The 16,368-nt window shown below is 39.5% G+C and overlaps 1 protein-coding gene across 2 annotated transcripts in view; it reads left to right on the plus strand.

Moving 5' to 3' along the window:
- LOC143172486 (E3 ubiquitin-protein ligase KCMF1) overlaps positions 1 to 16,368 on the plus strand; it is a 55,173-nt gene that overhangs the window by 20,341 nt on the left and 18,464 nt on the right. For both annotated transcript variants that reach the window (XM_076362013.1, XM_076362012.1), the window contains one exon: positions 6,056 to 6,223. In XM_076362013.1, the coding sequence (XP_076218128.1) occupies positions 6,056 to 6,223 (168 nt within the window). The remainder of the gene's footprint in view (positions 1 to 6,055; positions 6,224 to 16,368) is intronic.

Genomic DNA, 16,368 nt, shown 5'->3' on the forward strand with positions numbered 1-16,368 from the left:
ACTGAAAGAGCATCTTACACTGAAATGTCAGATGTATATTAAAAGTAGTGTTACTTACAATCTTCAGAATATAAAAATAAAATGCAGTACACAGGTTGCAACCTTTTGTACTACAAAAGAGGCAGCACAACTTTTTAATTTTCACTTGCATGCTTAAGTTTGGGTTTTTGTAAGGTAATTTTGAAAGGTAGAAACCTTAAAGTTTGTCCAGTCCCCTTGAAATTCAGTGGTACTCTCGCATGTAGTTCTGTCAGTCTTTAAGAAGGGTGAACCCCTTTAGTACTTCAGGTAAGGTAGGAAGAAATGCTTAAGTAACGGGCACTTTCATTCTGGAGAAGAAATCATTGACAGGTTAATTTTGTATTTATGTTGGACATTAAAGAAATTTAGTGATCCTCATTCTGAGCACTGATGAATTAAAAACTGTACCTGCATTACAGGCCAGAAGGTTGGTTTTCAGACATTTAGCTGCTGACAGGAATGTTAAATGGTGAAACTACCCATGAGCCTAATGTCTTCCAATGTGTTGCTAAAACAAAGGAGTTTAATTCTCAGGGATAGCACAAGGATTAAATACTGCTCTCAGGAGCTAAATATTGCTGTCTTCACTGTTCGAATACTTCAGATGTAGGCTTCATATGTGTGTTAAATGTTTTCTAGTGATTGGTGGATGGCATTTTCTCTGAAATTTCTAAAAATTAAACGATACATCCAAAATATTGATAAAGTTTAGCAGCTTACATTGTTTGAGGCAGGAACGTATTCCAGTGTCTCTATGTAGCTTATCTTTGACCACATGATCTTCATAAGAAAAAACCTCCTGAGTTCTCCACAGTTTCTCAGGTCATTTTTATCTGGGTCAGTTTATTTGGATATTTATTATTATTATTATTATTATTATTATTATTATTATTATTATTATTATTATTATTATTATTATTATTATTATGATTGCCCATAGTATCTGAGGAGGCCAAGTGGGGGGAAAAACCCTTTGCTCTGTTACAAATCCAAGGCAGTAATGGCTTGGGACGTTCAGAACACTTTAATTGATGTTATACCTTAGCTTTGCTTGTAATTGTAAAAACAAATTAATCTTGATGTATGTAGTATTTGAACCACCTGTCTGTCCAGCATTAGTCTCTCCATTATGAAATCAGATTATGTGTTCCCTTTGGTCTCTCTGTTAAATCCAGGAGAAGTTGCTTTCATTTTAGTTAATTCCTAGCAAAAACAATTCTCTGTCATAAGAGCAAATTATATTTGGCTATCAGGATCAAAATATGAAAGGTGCTGGGGAGTGGGGTTGTTTGGGTTTGTTGGTTTGTTTGTTTGTTTAAATCACTATTCAGCGTGCTACATATAAAATGCTTGTGTGGTAATAACTTCCCTGAAGTCATTGGCCTGGATTAGGTGAAGATGTGGGATGACTTGACATAAAAGTAGTAAGAATTTTGTATTGAAGGGGTAAAACATATTTTATTGATGGGACTGTTACGTATCTCCTGATTCATTTCACTCAAAATGTGAAGCTGGAGGGACTGAGACTGTTCATATTGTGAGGGAATACTGCTGAAGAAACTTTCAGAACTTGAAGTTTGATAATTAAAGTGAACCGAAACTCGTTAGGCTTTTAGCACAATGCTACCCTCTAGTGGAATAGTGTTGCATTAAAAAACCCCAACATCTCTTTGTCAGTGAGCAGCAAGGTTTTAATTAGACGTGATATCTGTTATGCAGTATATGTGGGTACATGTATAGCAGTAAAAAGTAGAAGAAAATTTGAGGAATCTATCATCTATGATAATGAATCATAGAATCATTGAGGTTGGAGAAGACCTCTAAGATCATCGAGTCCAACCATCGACCCAACACCACCACCCACTAAACCATGTCACTAAGTGCCTCATCTACACGTCTTTTAAATACCTCCAGGGATGGGGACTCCACCACTTCCCTGGGCAGCCTGTTCCAATGTTTAACCACTCTTTCAGTACAGAAATTTTTCCTAATATCCAGTCTAAACCTCCCCTGGCGCAACTTGAGGCCATTTCCTCTTGTCCTATCGCTAGTTACTTGGGAGAAGAGATTGACACCCACCTCACTACAACCTCCTTTCAGGTAGTTGTAGAGAGCGATGAGGTCTCCCCTCAGCCTCCTTTTCTCCAGGCTAAACAGTCCCAGTTCCCTCAGCCGCTCCTCATAAGACTTGTTCTCCAGACCCCTCACCAGTTTTGTTGCCCTTCTCTGGACACGCTCCAGCACCTCAATGTCCTTCTTGTAGTGAGGGGCCCAAAACTGAACACAGTATTCGAGGTGCGGCCTCACCACTGCCGAGTACAGGGGGACGATCACTTCCCTACTCCTGCTGGCCACACTATTTCTGATACAGGCCACGATGCCATTGGCCTTCTTGGCCGCCTGAGCACACTGCCGGCTCGTGTTCAGCTGGCTGTCAACCAGCACCCCCAGGTCCTTTTCCGCCAGGCAGCTTTCCAGCCACTCTTCCCCAAGCCTGTAGCGCTGCATGGGGTTGTTGTGGCCGAAGTGCAGGACCCGGCACTTGGCCTTGTTGAACCTCATACAGTTGGCCTCGGCCCATCGATCCAGCCTGTCCAGGTCCCTCTGCAGAGCCTTCCTACCCTCGAGCAGATCAACACTCCCGCCCAACTTGGTGTCGTCTGCAAACTTACTGAGGGTGCACTCGATCCCCCCCACCCAGATTGTTGATAAAGATATTGAACAAGAATGGCCCCAAAACTGAGCCCTGGGGAACACCAATGAAGATGTAATCTGTAACTAAAATGGATATTTCTTACTCTGATCATTCCAAGTTGTTGCTTTGCAAAAGGTGAATCAGAAGTCTCATTGAATAGCAATTCATTCAGGGTTAATAGGATTTCATTCAAGGATTCTTTTAAAAGTCAGTAGTGTTTCGTGCAAGTCAGAAATGTATGCTGAGTATCTAAATCCTTGTCACATTGTTCAGGCTCTTTTGGTTGGTTGTTTGCTTTTGTTCCCTGCTCCAAAGTGAACCCCTCCAGGCCATATTTTCTTCTCAAAACCTGTGATTAATACGGATGCGTCCAGTTTAATCTGACATTATTGAACCTGCAACATACCTGCTGTATTTGTGAATGTAAGGTAAATGCAGGGAAACGTTGGATAGGCATCTGGTGAAAGACATGCTTTGCTGACTGGAATATGTTATCTTTGAGTGTTTGGGGTTTATGCAGGGAAAAGAAGTGAACTTTTGGAATTTCAGTTGATGTAAATATTAAAGTAGAGAAAAATTAAAAACAAAATCAAAGCTTTGATAAGAAAATAAGTGTTTACTATAGTAGAAAGAATAGGGTGGGAGAAGGTTATTTGCCTCGGTATTTCAATTTCCAGATCCCAGGTTGGATAGATGGGTGAGGTTTTGGCAGCCAAGTAATAGGCTTTAAGAAGAACAGGAAAAACTGTGATGGACCTGACTTTGACGCTGTTGTAAAAAGGGAAAAATAAGTGGTGTAACTTCTGGAAAAGAGGTCCTACTGGATTCAGGGAGAGGTCTGGGGATTTAAGCATGGGTTTAGCTCCCAAACTGAGGCTTTTAATTTAATTATCTTTTTCGCTTTTGTGGTTTGCATTCTCTGCTACACAAAAGGATATAAAAGTAACATGGTACATCCCCTGCTGTCAGCCTGTTCCTCAAAGGGGAGGATGTGGTAGTTGTGGCAAAATATTAACCTTGAGAGATCTAGAAAGCATACTGTCTCTGTAACTTTGTTATTCTCTTGGTCTAACTTTGCCAGCCATAGTGATGTGTTATGCTAATGTTAGTTTTTCTGTTCGAATCAGATTGTAGAGGTTTTGATAATTGATCGTAAGAAGCAAAATTCATTTGTTGTTTGAAGACCTTGTACATTTCCACTGGAAATGTTCTTAAGTTTTAAATACAAACATTATGTTGTGATTTATGTTTATGGCCGAATTTCTCCAAAGTTAATATCACAAAGTGTATGGGGATTGCAGTTTGGAATGATATGGAGAAGTATTGGCATGGAGAAAACGTGTAAATGAAAACTTCTTAAAAACATCTGTCTTCAAGTAGGAATGATCTAGATGTTTGAGAGAGCATGTGACAGGAGTTTGACTGTTGCAAAGAGGCTTACATCTGCATTAAATGAACTGATTTGAGCTTAAAGGAAAAAAGAGGGGAAAATATGACACTGGAGCACCATGGCTTAATACTTCATCTGGAAAACTGTTAGTGCCTGAGATAGGCTCTAGGTTAAACTAGTCTGCTTATTTCAGTGTGATGTCTAACTTGCTGATAAACTGTTTTCTAGGAAGTTTAGTAAAAGACTTGCAGTGCTGCGAGTAACTGATAAGTGTTTGGTGTATAACATGCATTGTTGGGGATATATGGGTGCTGCGTAGGTAAAATTTTGGAGATCTCTATATGGGGAAAAAAGCAAGCAAACCAACTGAAACAATGAAATTCATTCTACAGAGTTAACAAGCAGGTGTTCTCAGAAGTTAGGTCGCTCTCAGTGTCCAAATCGTCAAAGATTGTTACAGATCCTTCAGAGTTTATGGATGAAACTTCAGAGAAAAGCATGTCAAGTGAGAAAGATTTAAAAAACCCAAAACTTTGAAGATAACAGGACCATCCTCAAAATGTAGCTCTTTGAGGCTACTAACAAAGATTCTTGAAATATTTTCTTCTAATACACTATTCCATGTAGAGTGATGCTTTCAAAGTAGATACTGAGTGAGGCAACTAAAGAAATAGGTTCAGTATTCATATAAGCATGGTGCTTAGACATTAGAAGTGATTAGATAATGCCTTAAGCTATTCCTGTAGGTAAAGAAACTAAAGGAAGAAATTATAAAATAACTTTGTCCACTGTTCTAAATGTGATGATGCAATTGTTTGAACAAGTGGCAGAGATTTAAAATAAATTACTTATTGTTGCATTCCTGTATTACATGCAGTAAAGCTTCTGTTCAGATGCTACAGAGTGGAGTAGCACAACAAAAAATGCAAAAAAAAAAATCTGTAATTAACACTAGTCCTCTGGCAGTTAGGCTTAAAAAAAATAGGGAGGTGGCTAATGTGACTATTTCGTTCTGGTAGTTTTATTTCTCTAAAGTTGTCTGTTCTTGTACCAAGCTATGAAGAACATGTCTTAGCTGATGCTGAAAAGAGGGTGTTGATCAAAATCCTGCCTTAATTGTATACACTGGTTTCTTTTGTGGAGGCCCTTAATTTGCTGCTGCAATTGAAGGAAGTTTGTGTTAGACTTGACAGATTACAAGATGATGACACTTCTCCTGCACTTTACTAAGTAAGCAAGAGAGAACTGAAACCACACAGAGAAAAATGAAAACCTTTGGAAGCTATAAAGCCTTTCTCTGACACATGCAGTGTGACTACCTTACAGTGCAAAGATTGAGCTTAAGAAAGAAATAGGGTGGAGAGAACTGATGCAGCCTAACTTCAAAAAACAGCTTAACTTTTTTTCTGTTACTTAAAATGGAAAAAGGTCCTAATTTCTACCTCACATATAATGTCAGGGATGGTTATGGTGTTCTTCAGAATTAAAGTATTAGGAAGTGCAAAAGTAAAGGCTGAAAAGCTAGTGGATTTTTGTCAGTGGTTGGTTTGCTTATTGTTGTTGTTTTTCCCTCTTGATTAGCCATTATACTGTTTAGCTTTTAAGAGTGTTTGGCCCAAGATTTCTAATGGAACAGTCAAAATACCAGCCAATACTACCAGGTAAAGGTGCCTGTAGGAAGGTGTGTCCGAAGAGATTTTATAACTTAACCTGTTATTATTTCAGGTGCTTGAGCTTGCCCTTATTTTACTTGAAGAATTCAAGATTCTAATTTTGGGACAGCAGTGTCTTTTAAAGACATAAATACATTTAAAAATTGAGTCTTGTCAGCTGCGCATGTCAGATGTCTGGCTCCTTCTAGTTGTTGAGAGGCAATAGCAACAAATCTACCTCTTATAAAAAAAAAAGTGCATTTATTGCTGTTTTAAAGTAATTTTATTTGTTTACAGGTGTCAGCTGTGATGCATGTTTAAAAGGAAATTTTCGAGGTCGCCGATACAAGTGTTTAATTTGCTACGATTACGATCTATGTGCAACTTGTTATGAAAGTGGTGCAACGACGACAAGGCATACAACTGACCATCCAATGCAGTGCATACTAACAAGAGTAGATTTTGGTAAGTGACAATTTCAAACTCTAGTAGTTTGTTGCTATGTTGTGTCTACAAACATAATACGGTTTTTCATGTTTCTACTTATTAATCACTTCCCCCATTAGCACACTGAAAATAAGAACAAGTTCTTGTCTTCTAAAAAACAGGTGCATTTTCTTTGATTTTAGCATACAAGAACTGATTTATATATTTCTTTTTAATTGGTGCATATATATTTTTAATCTTTTTTTATTTTGGTCTGATAACAGCAGGTTATCAGACTAATAAATATACTTAATAACAACGACTACTCCGATAATGAACTTCCAATTCAGAAGATGTGGCAACCTTCTCCCCCAGTATGCTTTACTTAAGTGCCACAGTGTACAAGCAGAAAAATCTTGGTGAGATTTTGTAGGAATGGTATTCATTGGTGGCTTATGTGGGACTGTAGGTACAGCAGGGGTATAAGTACTGTACTGAGTATAAAAGATTAGTGGCAAGGACTAGCATGTAGTCTTCTTGGAGAAGATCTACTAATTTAAGAGTTATTTCTGGCTGTAAAGCCATCTCAATATTTAAAATAAAAAGTAATTGTTCTTGTCTCCCATCCTGCTTGTTGTTTCTATTGCATCATATTTGTAACAGGTTGTAACTCATGAGATACTTCTGTGACAAACCACTGTTCTAAGATGTTGCTGATGCTGGACATGCATTTCATTTTTATGTTAAGTCCACGGGGCTAGCATTTTAATAAAATTTTTTTAGCAATTCCGGCTGTATTGTTCTTTATGTTTCGAATTCTTTAAATATGATGATTTCTTAAAAGCTGAAGTCTTATGAATTGTAAATTACTTCTTTACCTTTTTGATTAAAACAGTAGTAAAATCTACTTCTTTATTGCTTTAAAGATTAGAGAATAGCTATATATAGAAACATGCAGTTGGTTTCTCAAAGCGGCCTTTGAATGAAGATGTCTTTCATTTTCTTTTAATTCTCAGGCCTCTGCTTGCCCTAAGACTGCCTGGTCATGACTTCAAAAATCCAGACTCTGGGAATCCAGGGTTTGGAAGGAAGTAACTTAGTGCATTATCAAAAATGCACGCCACCATTTTAGCTTGCATATGTTTCTTCTTGGGATTCTTTTTTTTGGTCTCACTAATGAGGTAAAACTCTCTGCGTACAGTATATTAATTCAGGATTCCGGTCACTGTTTGAGATGCACAGTTCAAACTCCTTAGCCCCTTAGCAACAGTTATTCTTGGATGTTACACATGGGCTGAAAGGACAGCATTGCCGTAAATATCAAGTGCTCATCATAGGGGTAAGAGGACTGAAACATGCTTGCTATGAAGCCTTAAGCTAACATTAAAAGTCAAAGCTTTCAGTGTACTGCAATGAGGAAACTTGTTCTAAACACTACTCTCTTAAAAAATGCCTATCATCAGAACCTAAGAACATCTAGGAGATATTTTTTTTTCTTGCAACTTAGATATTTCTCTTTTGGAAGTCTTTGTATCTTTTGGTTTAATGCATTTTATTTGTGTATGTTGTGGGGGCAGAGAGGGGTTATTTTATCCTTCATGCAGACTTAAATAGTAAAGAGATGGCGAGGTGGAAGAAGGTTCACAGTGCCGTATCGAGATGGGTAATAGGATTCCAAGGGCTACTTGTGCATTGCTTGGTGTTTATGCTACTGTGGCTTCTTTAAATAAGAAAAATAAGAAAACAAGCTCTAGAAATTTCATATGGCCTGATATCTGAGCATTGCTCCCACAGAACCAGTGTTAGGAAAAAAATACTGCAGCTCAGCTCTGCAGCAAGACTCCTGGTTTGATTAACACTGTAGAACAAGAACAGGAAAGAATACATCACCACCAGATTGTGAACCACAGGAAAGGTTGATGGCACCTGAGTACTAGTGACCTTGTAAGCTTATACACTGGAGAATGAATTAGGGAATACTTACAAATGTTCCTTAGGGCTCAGGAAGGTCTGTGATGTCATTCTTAAAATGTTTTTATTTTACAGTTCCCTGTAGAACGTAAGACACAAAGGAGTGTGCCTTTACAGTATTGTACAGATGCTTAGAGAAACTACGGTAACTTTTCAAAGGGCCTTGTGTAGCCAAGGAGATCATATGACTTTAAGGAACATCAAAAAAATTAGGAGCTAAGGAATGTTAAGTTTTTAATTAGAAAATCAATAAAGAATGGTAGAACTAGTCTAGAATGATCTGTTTCAGAGTTGTCAGGATAGCTGTACTAGTGAATATTAAAATCACCAAGGAAGCAGATATTAACGGGTTAAAAGAAAATAATCTCAAGGGGAAGACTAAATGGCATAGAAATAATGAAGTCTTCAGTCACTTCCTAGCGATGTGGGAAATCAAATGGAAGGAGAATGTTTTCTAATGTATGACAGTATGAGTAGGGAGTTTTCCTAAGTCAGGAAAACTTCAGTAGAAGCACAGAATGGAAGGCTGTTGGTATAGGTAGGTGTGTGAATTGTAGTTTACCTGGCCATTGACAAACTTCAATACTGTTGTCTGTAATCAGGTTTGATTCAAAGGTATGGAAACTGTTTTTAATAGGAGTAAACTTCCAGTTTTTGCTGATGGTGGGAAAGGGACAGCTGGTAAAAGATGAGTATTTTACAAAGGAGAAGAAAGCAGAGTGGGGGATCCTTCCATTGGAAAACTCATGCAAGCACTTCAGAGGAAGTCAGTGTTATTTTTCTGATTTTAAAAGTGCCTGTGGGGATCAGTGAGTCACTTGCTCAAGGTCCATCTGCAGCCGATGAAAAGGACCCTGTACCTCTAGTTCCCATCACCATTCTGGCCAGCACTGTCTATATGCAGATAACTGTGGAGTTTGCTTAAGTACTCTGTGCTTAAAGCTGTGACCAAGTTCAGGTTTGTGGTGGACAACTAATCACACAGGTGATCCTATGTTTCTGGGATTGTTTCAGCATAGAAAAAGTTAACATTGTTTACCTTAATGAAAATTCTGAATTCTGATCAGTTTTTTAGGGTTCCTAGGTACTGTAATAATGTTGCAGAGTATACTGCAAGAAGATGGACTTCTTCAGGTGCTTTGAAGGAGCTTTTGTTGTCCTCTTGATATTTTTTGATTTATTCCGCACCCTCACCCCACAAGACTTGGACTAGTATAGGAGCCTGTATGAGAACACTGAAAACAAATAAAAAGTCCTAGTGATTTCTCACTACACGTGTTCACTCTTGTACCATCTGGTTGGCATCTTTGTCTTTCAGGAGTCAGTGTATGACCTAGTAATAATTTTGAAGCAAGATGGGATCCAGAACAATGGCAGTGCTATTGTTCTTCAGTCCCCACAAGAGACACTGGAAAGAATGCTTTAACACACAAACCAAGAGTGTTATGCTGCTGTAACAGGGACAGAGCTTAAAATAAAATATGAAGTCTCATATGTAATGACAAGTGGCCTTTAAAGCACAAATCCAATTAGTTTATTACTGAGGGGTCAAAGAGTAGAATTGCAATAGGCCTGTGTAAAGAACAGGAATGTGCTTACCAGGCAGTCATTGTACTTTTGTGCTTTTTGTAGGACAATGTGTCAGGACAATGAAGTTCAGAGCAAATTTTCCAGTTTTTTTTCTCCTGAAAAAGAATCCTAAGCTGTTAGGATGCTTTATGATTTTAAGCATGTGGCTTGCATGTTACTGCTGCCATTTTAAAGAGGTTATATTGGCAAAGAAAGTAATACAAATTGTTAGTAGAATTCTCTGCCAAAGTCATACTGTGTTATTTTTATCAAAGTACAGAACAAGTGTACCTCTGCTTGTAAGCTCAGGTGCTTATGTGACAGAAGATCCTGCCACCTTTTGTGCCTAATTCTTAGACAAAGGGAGCTACTTAAATAATAGTTACCTTGATAATGTGTAGTGTGAGGTCCGACTGGATTCACCAGAACTCAGCTGGAGGCTTTTGTGATTTTTTTTTTTCAACTGCTAGAACAAGATCTGTCTGGTAAGCGCATATCTTGCTAAGTCAGAGTATCATAGTAGTTTGTTTGGAAGGGGACTCTGGAGATCATCTGATCCAACGTTCTTTTGGAAGCAGGGACATAAGGTGGGCTATCCCATCAAGCCAAGTCTTGAATATTTCCCTCAAGGGATGTTTCACCACTTCTGGGCCACCTATTCCAGCGTTTAGTTCCTACAGTGAATGTTGTGGGGTTTTTTGTTTGTTTCCCTTTATCCAAGCGGAATTTCCTCTGAAGCAGCTTGTGCTTGCAGCCCGTCACCATGCTTCCTTTTGAAGAGCATACCTCTATTTCCTCTGCAACTACTTTTTCAGTATAAGAAGTTGGAGATGAGATCCACCTTGAGCTGTCTCTGTGGTGGATGAACCCCAGTCATTCAGTCATTCTTATGTCACATTCTCCAACCCTCTGTCTTGGTGGACACAAATGCACACACGACACACAAAAAAATCCTAGATCCTCTCCATTTTATTTCAATATCTGGCTTGAATTGGAGAGATCAAAACTGAGCGCTGTGTTGCTGGTGTTGCCTAACAAGTGCCAAGTAACATGGGATAATCACATCCCTTGATTTGATGGCCATTCTCTTACTGATTTAGCCTAGGTCATCGTTTGCCTTCAGTGATGCAAGGGCGTGCTACTGGCTCATGTTTGGCTTGCTGTCCGCTGGGGTCCCCTGGTCCTTTTCAGCAGAGGAGCTCCCCAGCTAGTTGACCCTGCCTTTGATCAGCAGCTGCTGTTTTGGCACTGCTGAGTATTGGCAGACAGGCTGCAAATCCCCTCTCACATTCATTAGCATCTGTGCTTGTTCATGGCTTCAGCATGTGGTTCTTATTCTTGGGGAGCAGCAAGAGCAGGGCTGCTCCACAAGGAATAACAAACCAGGAGCTGAGGGTGACTACAGCACAGGCAGGGGCAGTGTCCTCACTGGCAGGGTGTGCGGGGCAGGGTTGGTAAGAGGAGCAGGTCCTGTTGACAGTTCCAGGCAAAGCGAGTATAACAAGTCAGCTCTGGGGTCTGTGCAGGAAACCCATCTAAGGCAGGAGGAGGGCTGGGTGCAGCTGCAGCACAGCTCATGGCCAGATGGTCAGACCTTAGATGTAGCCCATGGGCAAAGGGTGTGTGTGGAAGTCTGCTTTGAGGCTGGTCAAGGCAGCTAAGGCCTATTGGTCAGCTCAGGGCCCTTTTACTTACTGGGGAAACAAAACATCCAGCTACTGCTGGACAAACAACTGAATACCTGCCATATAATCATTGTCAGCCCCAGCAGTGTGTCTCTCGCACTTAAGCAGTTAGCCCAGTGCTATCTGGCTGTGAGGTTGAATACTGGGATTGGCAGCTGAGGAAACTACATGAAGAAAAATGGGGGATGTGCTGTTTCCTCCTGCTAGACATAGCTGTACTGGAAACTTGCTGAAAGATTGAAATAGTGATGCTCTGGCTGGAAGGAATGAGCAGCTGTTTGCAGATTCAACTGAGCTGCCATTTTACTCTAGCAAACGTGGTTCTTGCACTGCCTTTGTAGTGAAAGGGAAGAGTTCCAAGTGAGGTGAGTAGAGATCCCACCTGTTAAGAATAGATCCCTCCAGTCTGTGAAGCAGGACAACATTGGTGATTAACAGAATATTACAGTCTAGGTGAGTATTACAGCTATATCACTGTGTATCTTTGTTTCATAGGATCAGTCATAAGATAATTCTGGTTGGAAGGGAACTCTGGACATCTCTGGTCTAACCTTCTGCTCCAAGCTGTGAGGTCAGACCAGGTTAGTCAGGGCTTTGCCCAGTTGGGTCTTGAAAACCTCCAGGAACAGAGGTGGCACAGGGGCTGTTTGGATATTCTGTTCCACTGCCTGTCTACATGGGGAAAATGTTTTTCCTTACATCCTCTTGTCCTCCTGTACTGTAGCACTGTGAAGAGCCTGGCAACGTCTCCTTGATCCTACCTCTGTAGGTATGGGGGCAGCTGTTACATGATCCAAAGCTGTCTGCTCCAGGCTGAACCAGTGCTGGCCCTGCAGCCTCTCCTCGCAGGGTGAGTGCTCCAGCCCTGCCATCTTAATGGCCCTCTGCTGAACTCACTTCAATTTGATGTCTCCCCTGTACTAGGAGGCCCCTAACGAGATGCAGTGCCTGAATGAGGCTGATGGGTGCTGAGCTAAGGGGATCACCCCTGCTCATACTGCTCTAGGCATATGGCTGGCCCCTGCTCAGCTTGCTGCCCTCCCTGCATCCAGCACCATCTCCTCAGAGCTGCTCCCTGGCCCTGCCGGCATTGCTGCAGGTCATGGTCTGCCCTCCTGGGGCGGGGCTGGGCTGAATTTCGTAAGATTCCTGTTGGCCCATTCCTTTATACAAATGTTTATAAATAGAGGGTAGGTAAGCATTATTTCTTTAACTTTATAGCAGAGTATCTAGCAGGTTTTAGAATGCTTTTTGTTCAGAAAATCTGCAGCAAATCAGAACTAACAGCAGTTTTAAGGGTAATACTGTTTTGAATCGCATGGCTGCTTGATCAGTGATGCAGGAATATATATACTTTGATAAAATCTGGTGTGTTGTCACCATTTAGTTTCTTCAAACACTGAAAAAAAAAATCAAACAAATACACTATGACTTGTGTAATACCAACATTTTTATCTATATGTATATATCAAATTGAAATTACATTATTCATGAAGAAAAGGGAGATTAAGATTCCTGACTGCTGTGTACCCTTGTAGAGAAATATGTCTTAACAGAAAGTAAGGACAAGCTGTTACAAAATGTAGTCCTGAATCATCTCTTTGAAAGATTGATTTTAATCTAAGGAATCCTACTGTACTTCTGTCTCATTACTAACCTCCTGCCAAGTTTAAGAATGTGTTAGATTTAAACACTAAATACAAGCAGTCTGTAGCTATAGATGGCTAACAAAGCAAAACTGCTCATATTTTTGGTTGAGTTTTCACATTAAATTTGTGTGGGTTTTTTTTCCAAGAAAAGCTGTAATGTCTAAACACTGTTGAACTTGAAATCTAACTTCATAAACTATTGTTGAGTCCTCTTTAGACAGTATTCTGATCCTTTTACTCCTTTGAATTCATCCTCTAATTGATAAGCAGTGTGTGTAATGAATCTTCTCCTAGAGGGATGTGATTTAGTCCAGTTTTCATTTTTTACTAAGCAACCTTGTCTTCCTAGCTACTTTGAAAAGAGGGCTTTAGAGGTCCAGAGGAGTTTGAAGAGTTATGGACTCCTGCTTTTGTGTAGGAAGGTATTTGGGAAGAGCCAAAATACATTTTCTGAAAGATCTCTTTGTGGCCAGAAGGGATAATTCTTTGGTCATGGGCCAGTTGCATCATAACAGTAAAACAACTGTAAATGAAAGCAGTAATATAATTGTAGGTTGCCTCGCTCCTGCAGGCATGGAGGTGTGCCCTTTTCATTTTTTCCCATACTACCCCTAATTGTTAGGGTCTTCCTTGGCAAATGAGCCTTTGATAGTCAATAGCATGACTGTGTTTTTAGGATTTATGATGTCCTTGTAAAAATGAAACCGGTGGAGAAATACCCATTCACTAACTTCAACGCTAAAATTTACACACAAAGATTCATGATATCACTTAATTACTATAGTGTAAAAGAACGCTTGTGTGGTGACCTGTATTTCAGTTTAGAAGAGGGACAGATTTTAACTGTGAGAGGTGGAGAAAGATTAAGTTGGGGCGTGGGGGGGGGAGAAGGGAGGTATAAACTTCCAAAGGAAAAATATTTGGATTTGCCAGTGACTGATTTCACTTTTGACGGGTGCATTTTTTTTTCCAGATAAAGGCATATTTATTTGGCATGTGCATGTACCTTTGCTGTGTATTATGAGAAAGATGTGGAAGGAGGTATGAGTGGGAGAATATGCATGAGTATAACCAGGAGGCTGGAAAGAACTCAGTTTTTTGTTTGTTTTTTTAATTAATAAATGGCTTGTTTCATATTCTCTAAAAGCAAGGAGCAGAAACACAGGATTTGACAGTACTCGTCAAACCTCTCCCCTCTGTGATAGAACAGTGTGTACTGCTGGAATTCTTGACATCTGGACTGAGCTAACAACGTATCTAAGGAAAGGATATTTTTTACCTGCATGCTAATGTGGTTACCGTTCTCTTCAGATTTGCTGTGGCCCTTTGCTCAGCTGGAAAGTTGGAGTTGGTACTTCTGCCTTACTTGAAAATACTTACATTCATGAAGTAGTGAGGCTTATAGGTAGAGGTTTTTAGACCGCCTCATAATTTTGAGGGTTTTTTCTTTTTAGATAGATGCAGAAGTTACTTTTATGTGCAAATCCTCTAAAGAATAAAGACAATTTGCCCCTTTTTTCATTAGCTTGCCCCTTTGAGTCATCATCATCTTGTTTTATCTAGATCAGTATATAAGATGCCAGGACTTGGAAAATTTCCAGAAATGAGTCTGCTCGGGTAGAAAGAGTCCTCAAAGGAAAATTTGACTTGGTGTTCTTGCATGTGTGTGTGTATGTTTGCAGTGATGGAGAATTTCAGTTTTCCAATCAGTAAATAGGTATTTAATCATCATCATGAGGCTCATACCAAAGCTTGAGGGAAATCAGAGGATCAACTAAACAAATTGTCATTAGCTTTTGATGCGTTTGTGACTGGCATTCTTGCTATTCCCACAGGTATGCAGAATTTTTTTGCAGAAGTTCTTGTTGAATTACTGAGTTTCAGAGAACAGTATTTTGTTTGCATGTGCTGTTTTGGGCAGATTAAATGCAGTTAAATTTGGAATTCTTCTTAACTATTCAGTTCAAAAGTTTGGCCTTCTTATTTTGTTCCCAGAATCTTTATTTAAGTTCCAACTCTGTCTGTCTTTAGGACACTGAAAAAGTGAGAACTGAAGTTTACATTTCCTCTGTGCAATGACACTGCAGAAGTAAGAATGCTTTTAAAGCTTTCCTTTTTGCTATATACTGTAACAACCTGTGTAATGAGCTGCTTTAATGAGAATTTTTCTTCATATAACTGCAAGGAGGATTCTTTCATCTGTCTTCATTGAAACATTTTGCATTTATCTGTTCTAGACAACCATCATTTTGAATCCTTTGCCTTACAGATACATTTTTCTGAAAGAATATCTGTTCCAGAGTATGGCTTATCCATTCAGAGACTGTTTTAGTGACTGCTTGGAACTTTGTCCCATGTAAACCTTGTTCAGGCTTTCCTCACTTGAAACCATGACATGTAAATTCTTCGTATTTGAGTATGCTGCAGTAATACTGTATTATATATTACTGTATATAATACTGTATGGTAATTTTTTTACCCCCACCCAGTTTTTTTGCTACATCAGAATAGGAGTCTGAATGTGATTCTTGGAGAAACTTTCAGAGGAGTACTTAGTGAAGTATGTACTGAAGTGGCACTGGTTAGGAGCTCCAAAATCTTGAAGTTCTGTGAATTACGTAGATCTTCTGAGTGTTGTATCTGAAACGGTCTCTGGAGCAGGTTAATTTTCATGTAAGTCTTTATTGCATATCGTGTAAATAAGAGGAGAATGGAAGACTTTGAAACAAGACTGGTCACCACCTGGAAAATATGTGTGCTTTAATTTTAGAGAAGCTATTCAAGTCAAAAGATAGTTGTGCATGTAAGTAAATCGAATTGGTTCATCCTGTAGGATAATGTTGCTTAACACCTGTACATAGGGACTGTCAGAGTTCTGAATGCTAATGGTGTAATCCTGCCTCAGACCCAGTATTTCTGGTCACCTGCCAGAGTAATTGTAGTACCAATCTACTCATATAGAACAAATGCAAGCTTACTGTGAGTAATGGATAAGAACTACAGATCGTTTTAAAAGCTTTGACATGGGGGAATTTGCTATTGTTCCTGGTTTTGAGCATTCAGAACACACTCTAAAGCTGATTGATACTTAGCTTATAAACCAAACAAGCAGATTTAAGAGTTTGTAAGAAGCTTTCTTCCAATCTGGTAGTATTGTCGTCTTCAGTTGAATATGGTATATTTAAGTGTTGGCCAGCGACCTCTCCTGCAAATGCGGGAAGGTAGACCTTCTTCCCATAGATTTATAGGAGATCAGGTAAGGACACATGTTTTGAATTAAGACATACCACATGTCTTGGTAGGATGCCAG

This window comes from Aptenodytes patagonicus, chromosome Z, assembly GCF_965638725.1.
Source record: "Aptenodytes patagonicus chromosome Z, bAptPat1.pri.cur, whole genome shotgun sequence".
NCBI classification, from domain to species: Eukaryota; Metazoa; Chordata; class Aves; order Sphenisciformes; family Spheniscidae; genus Aptenodytes; species Aptenodytes patagonicus.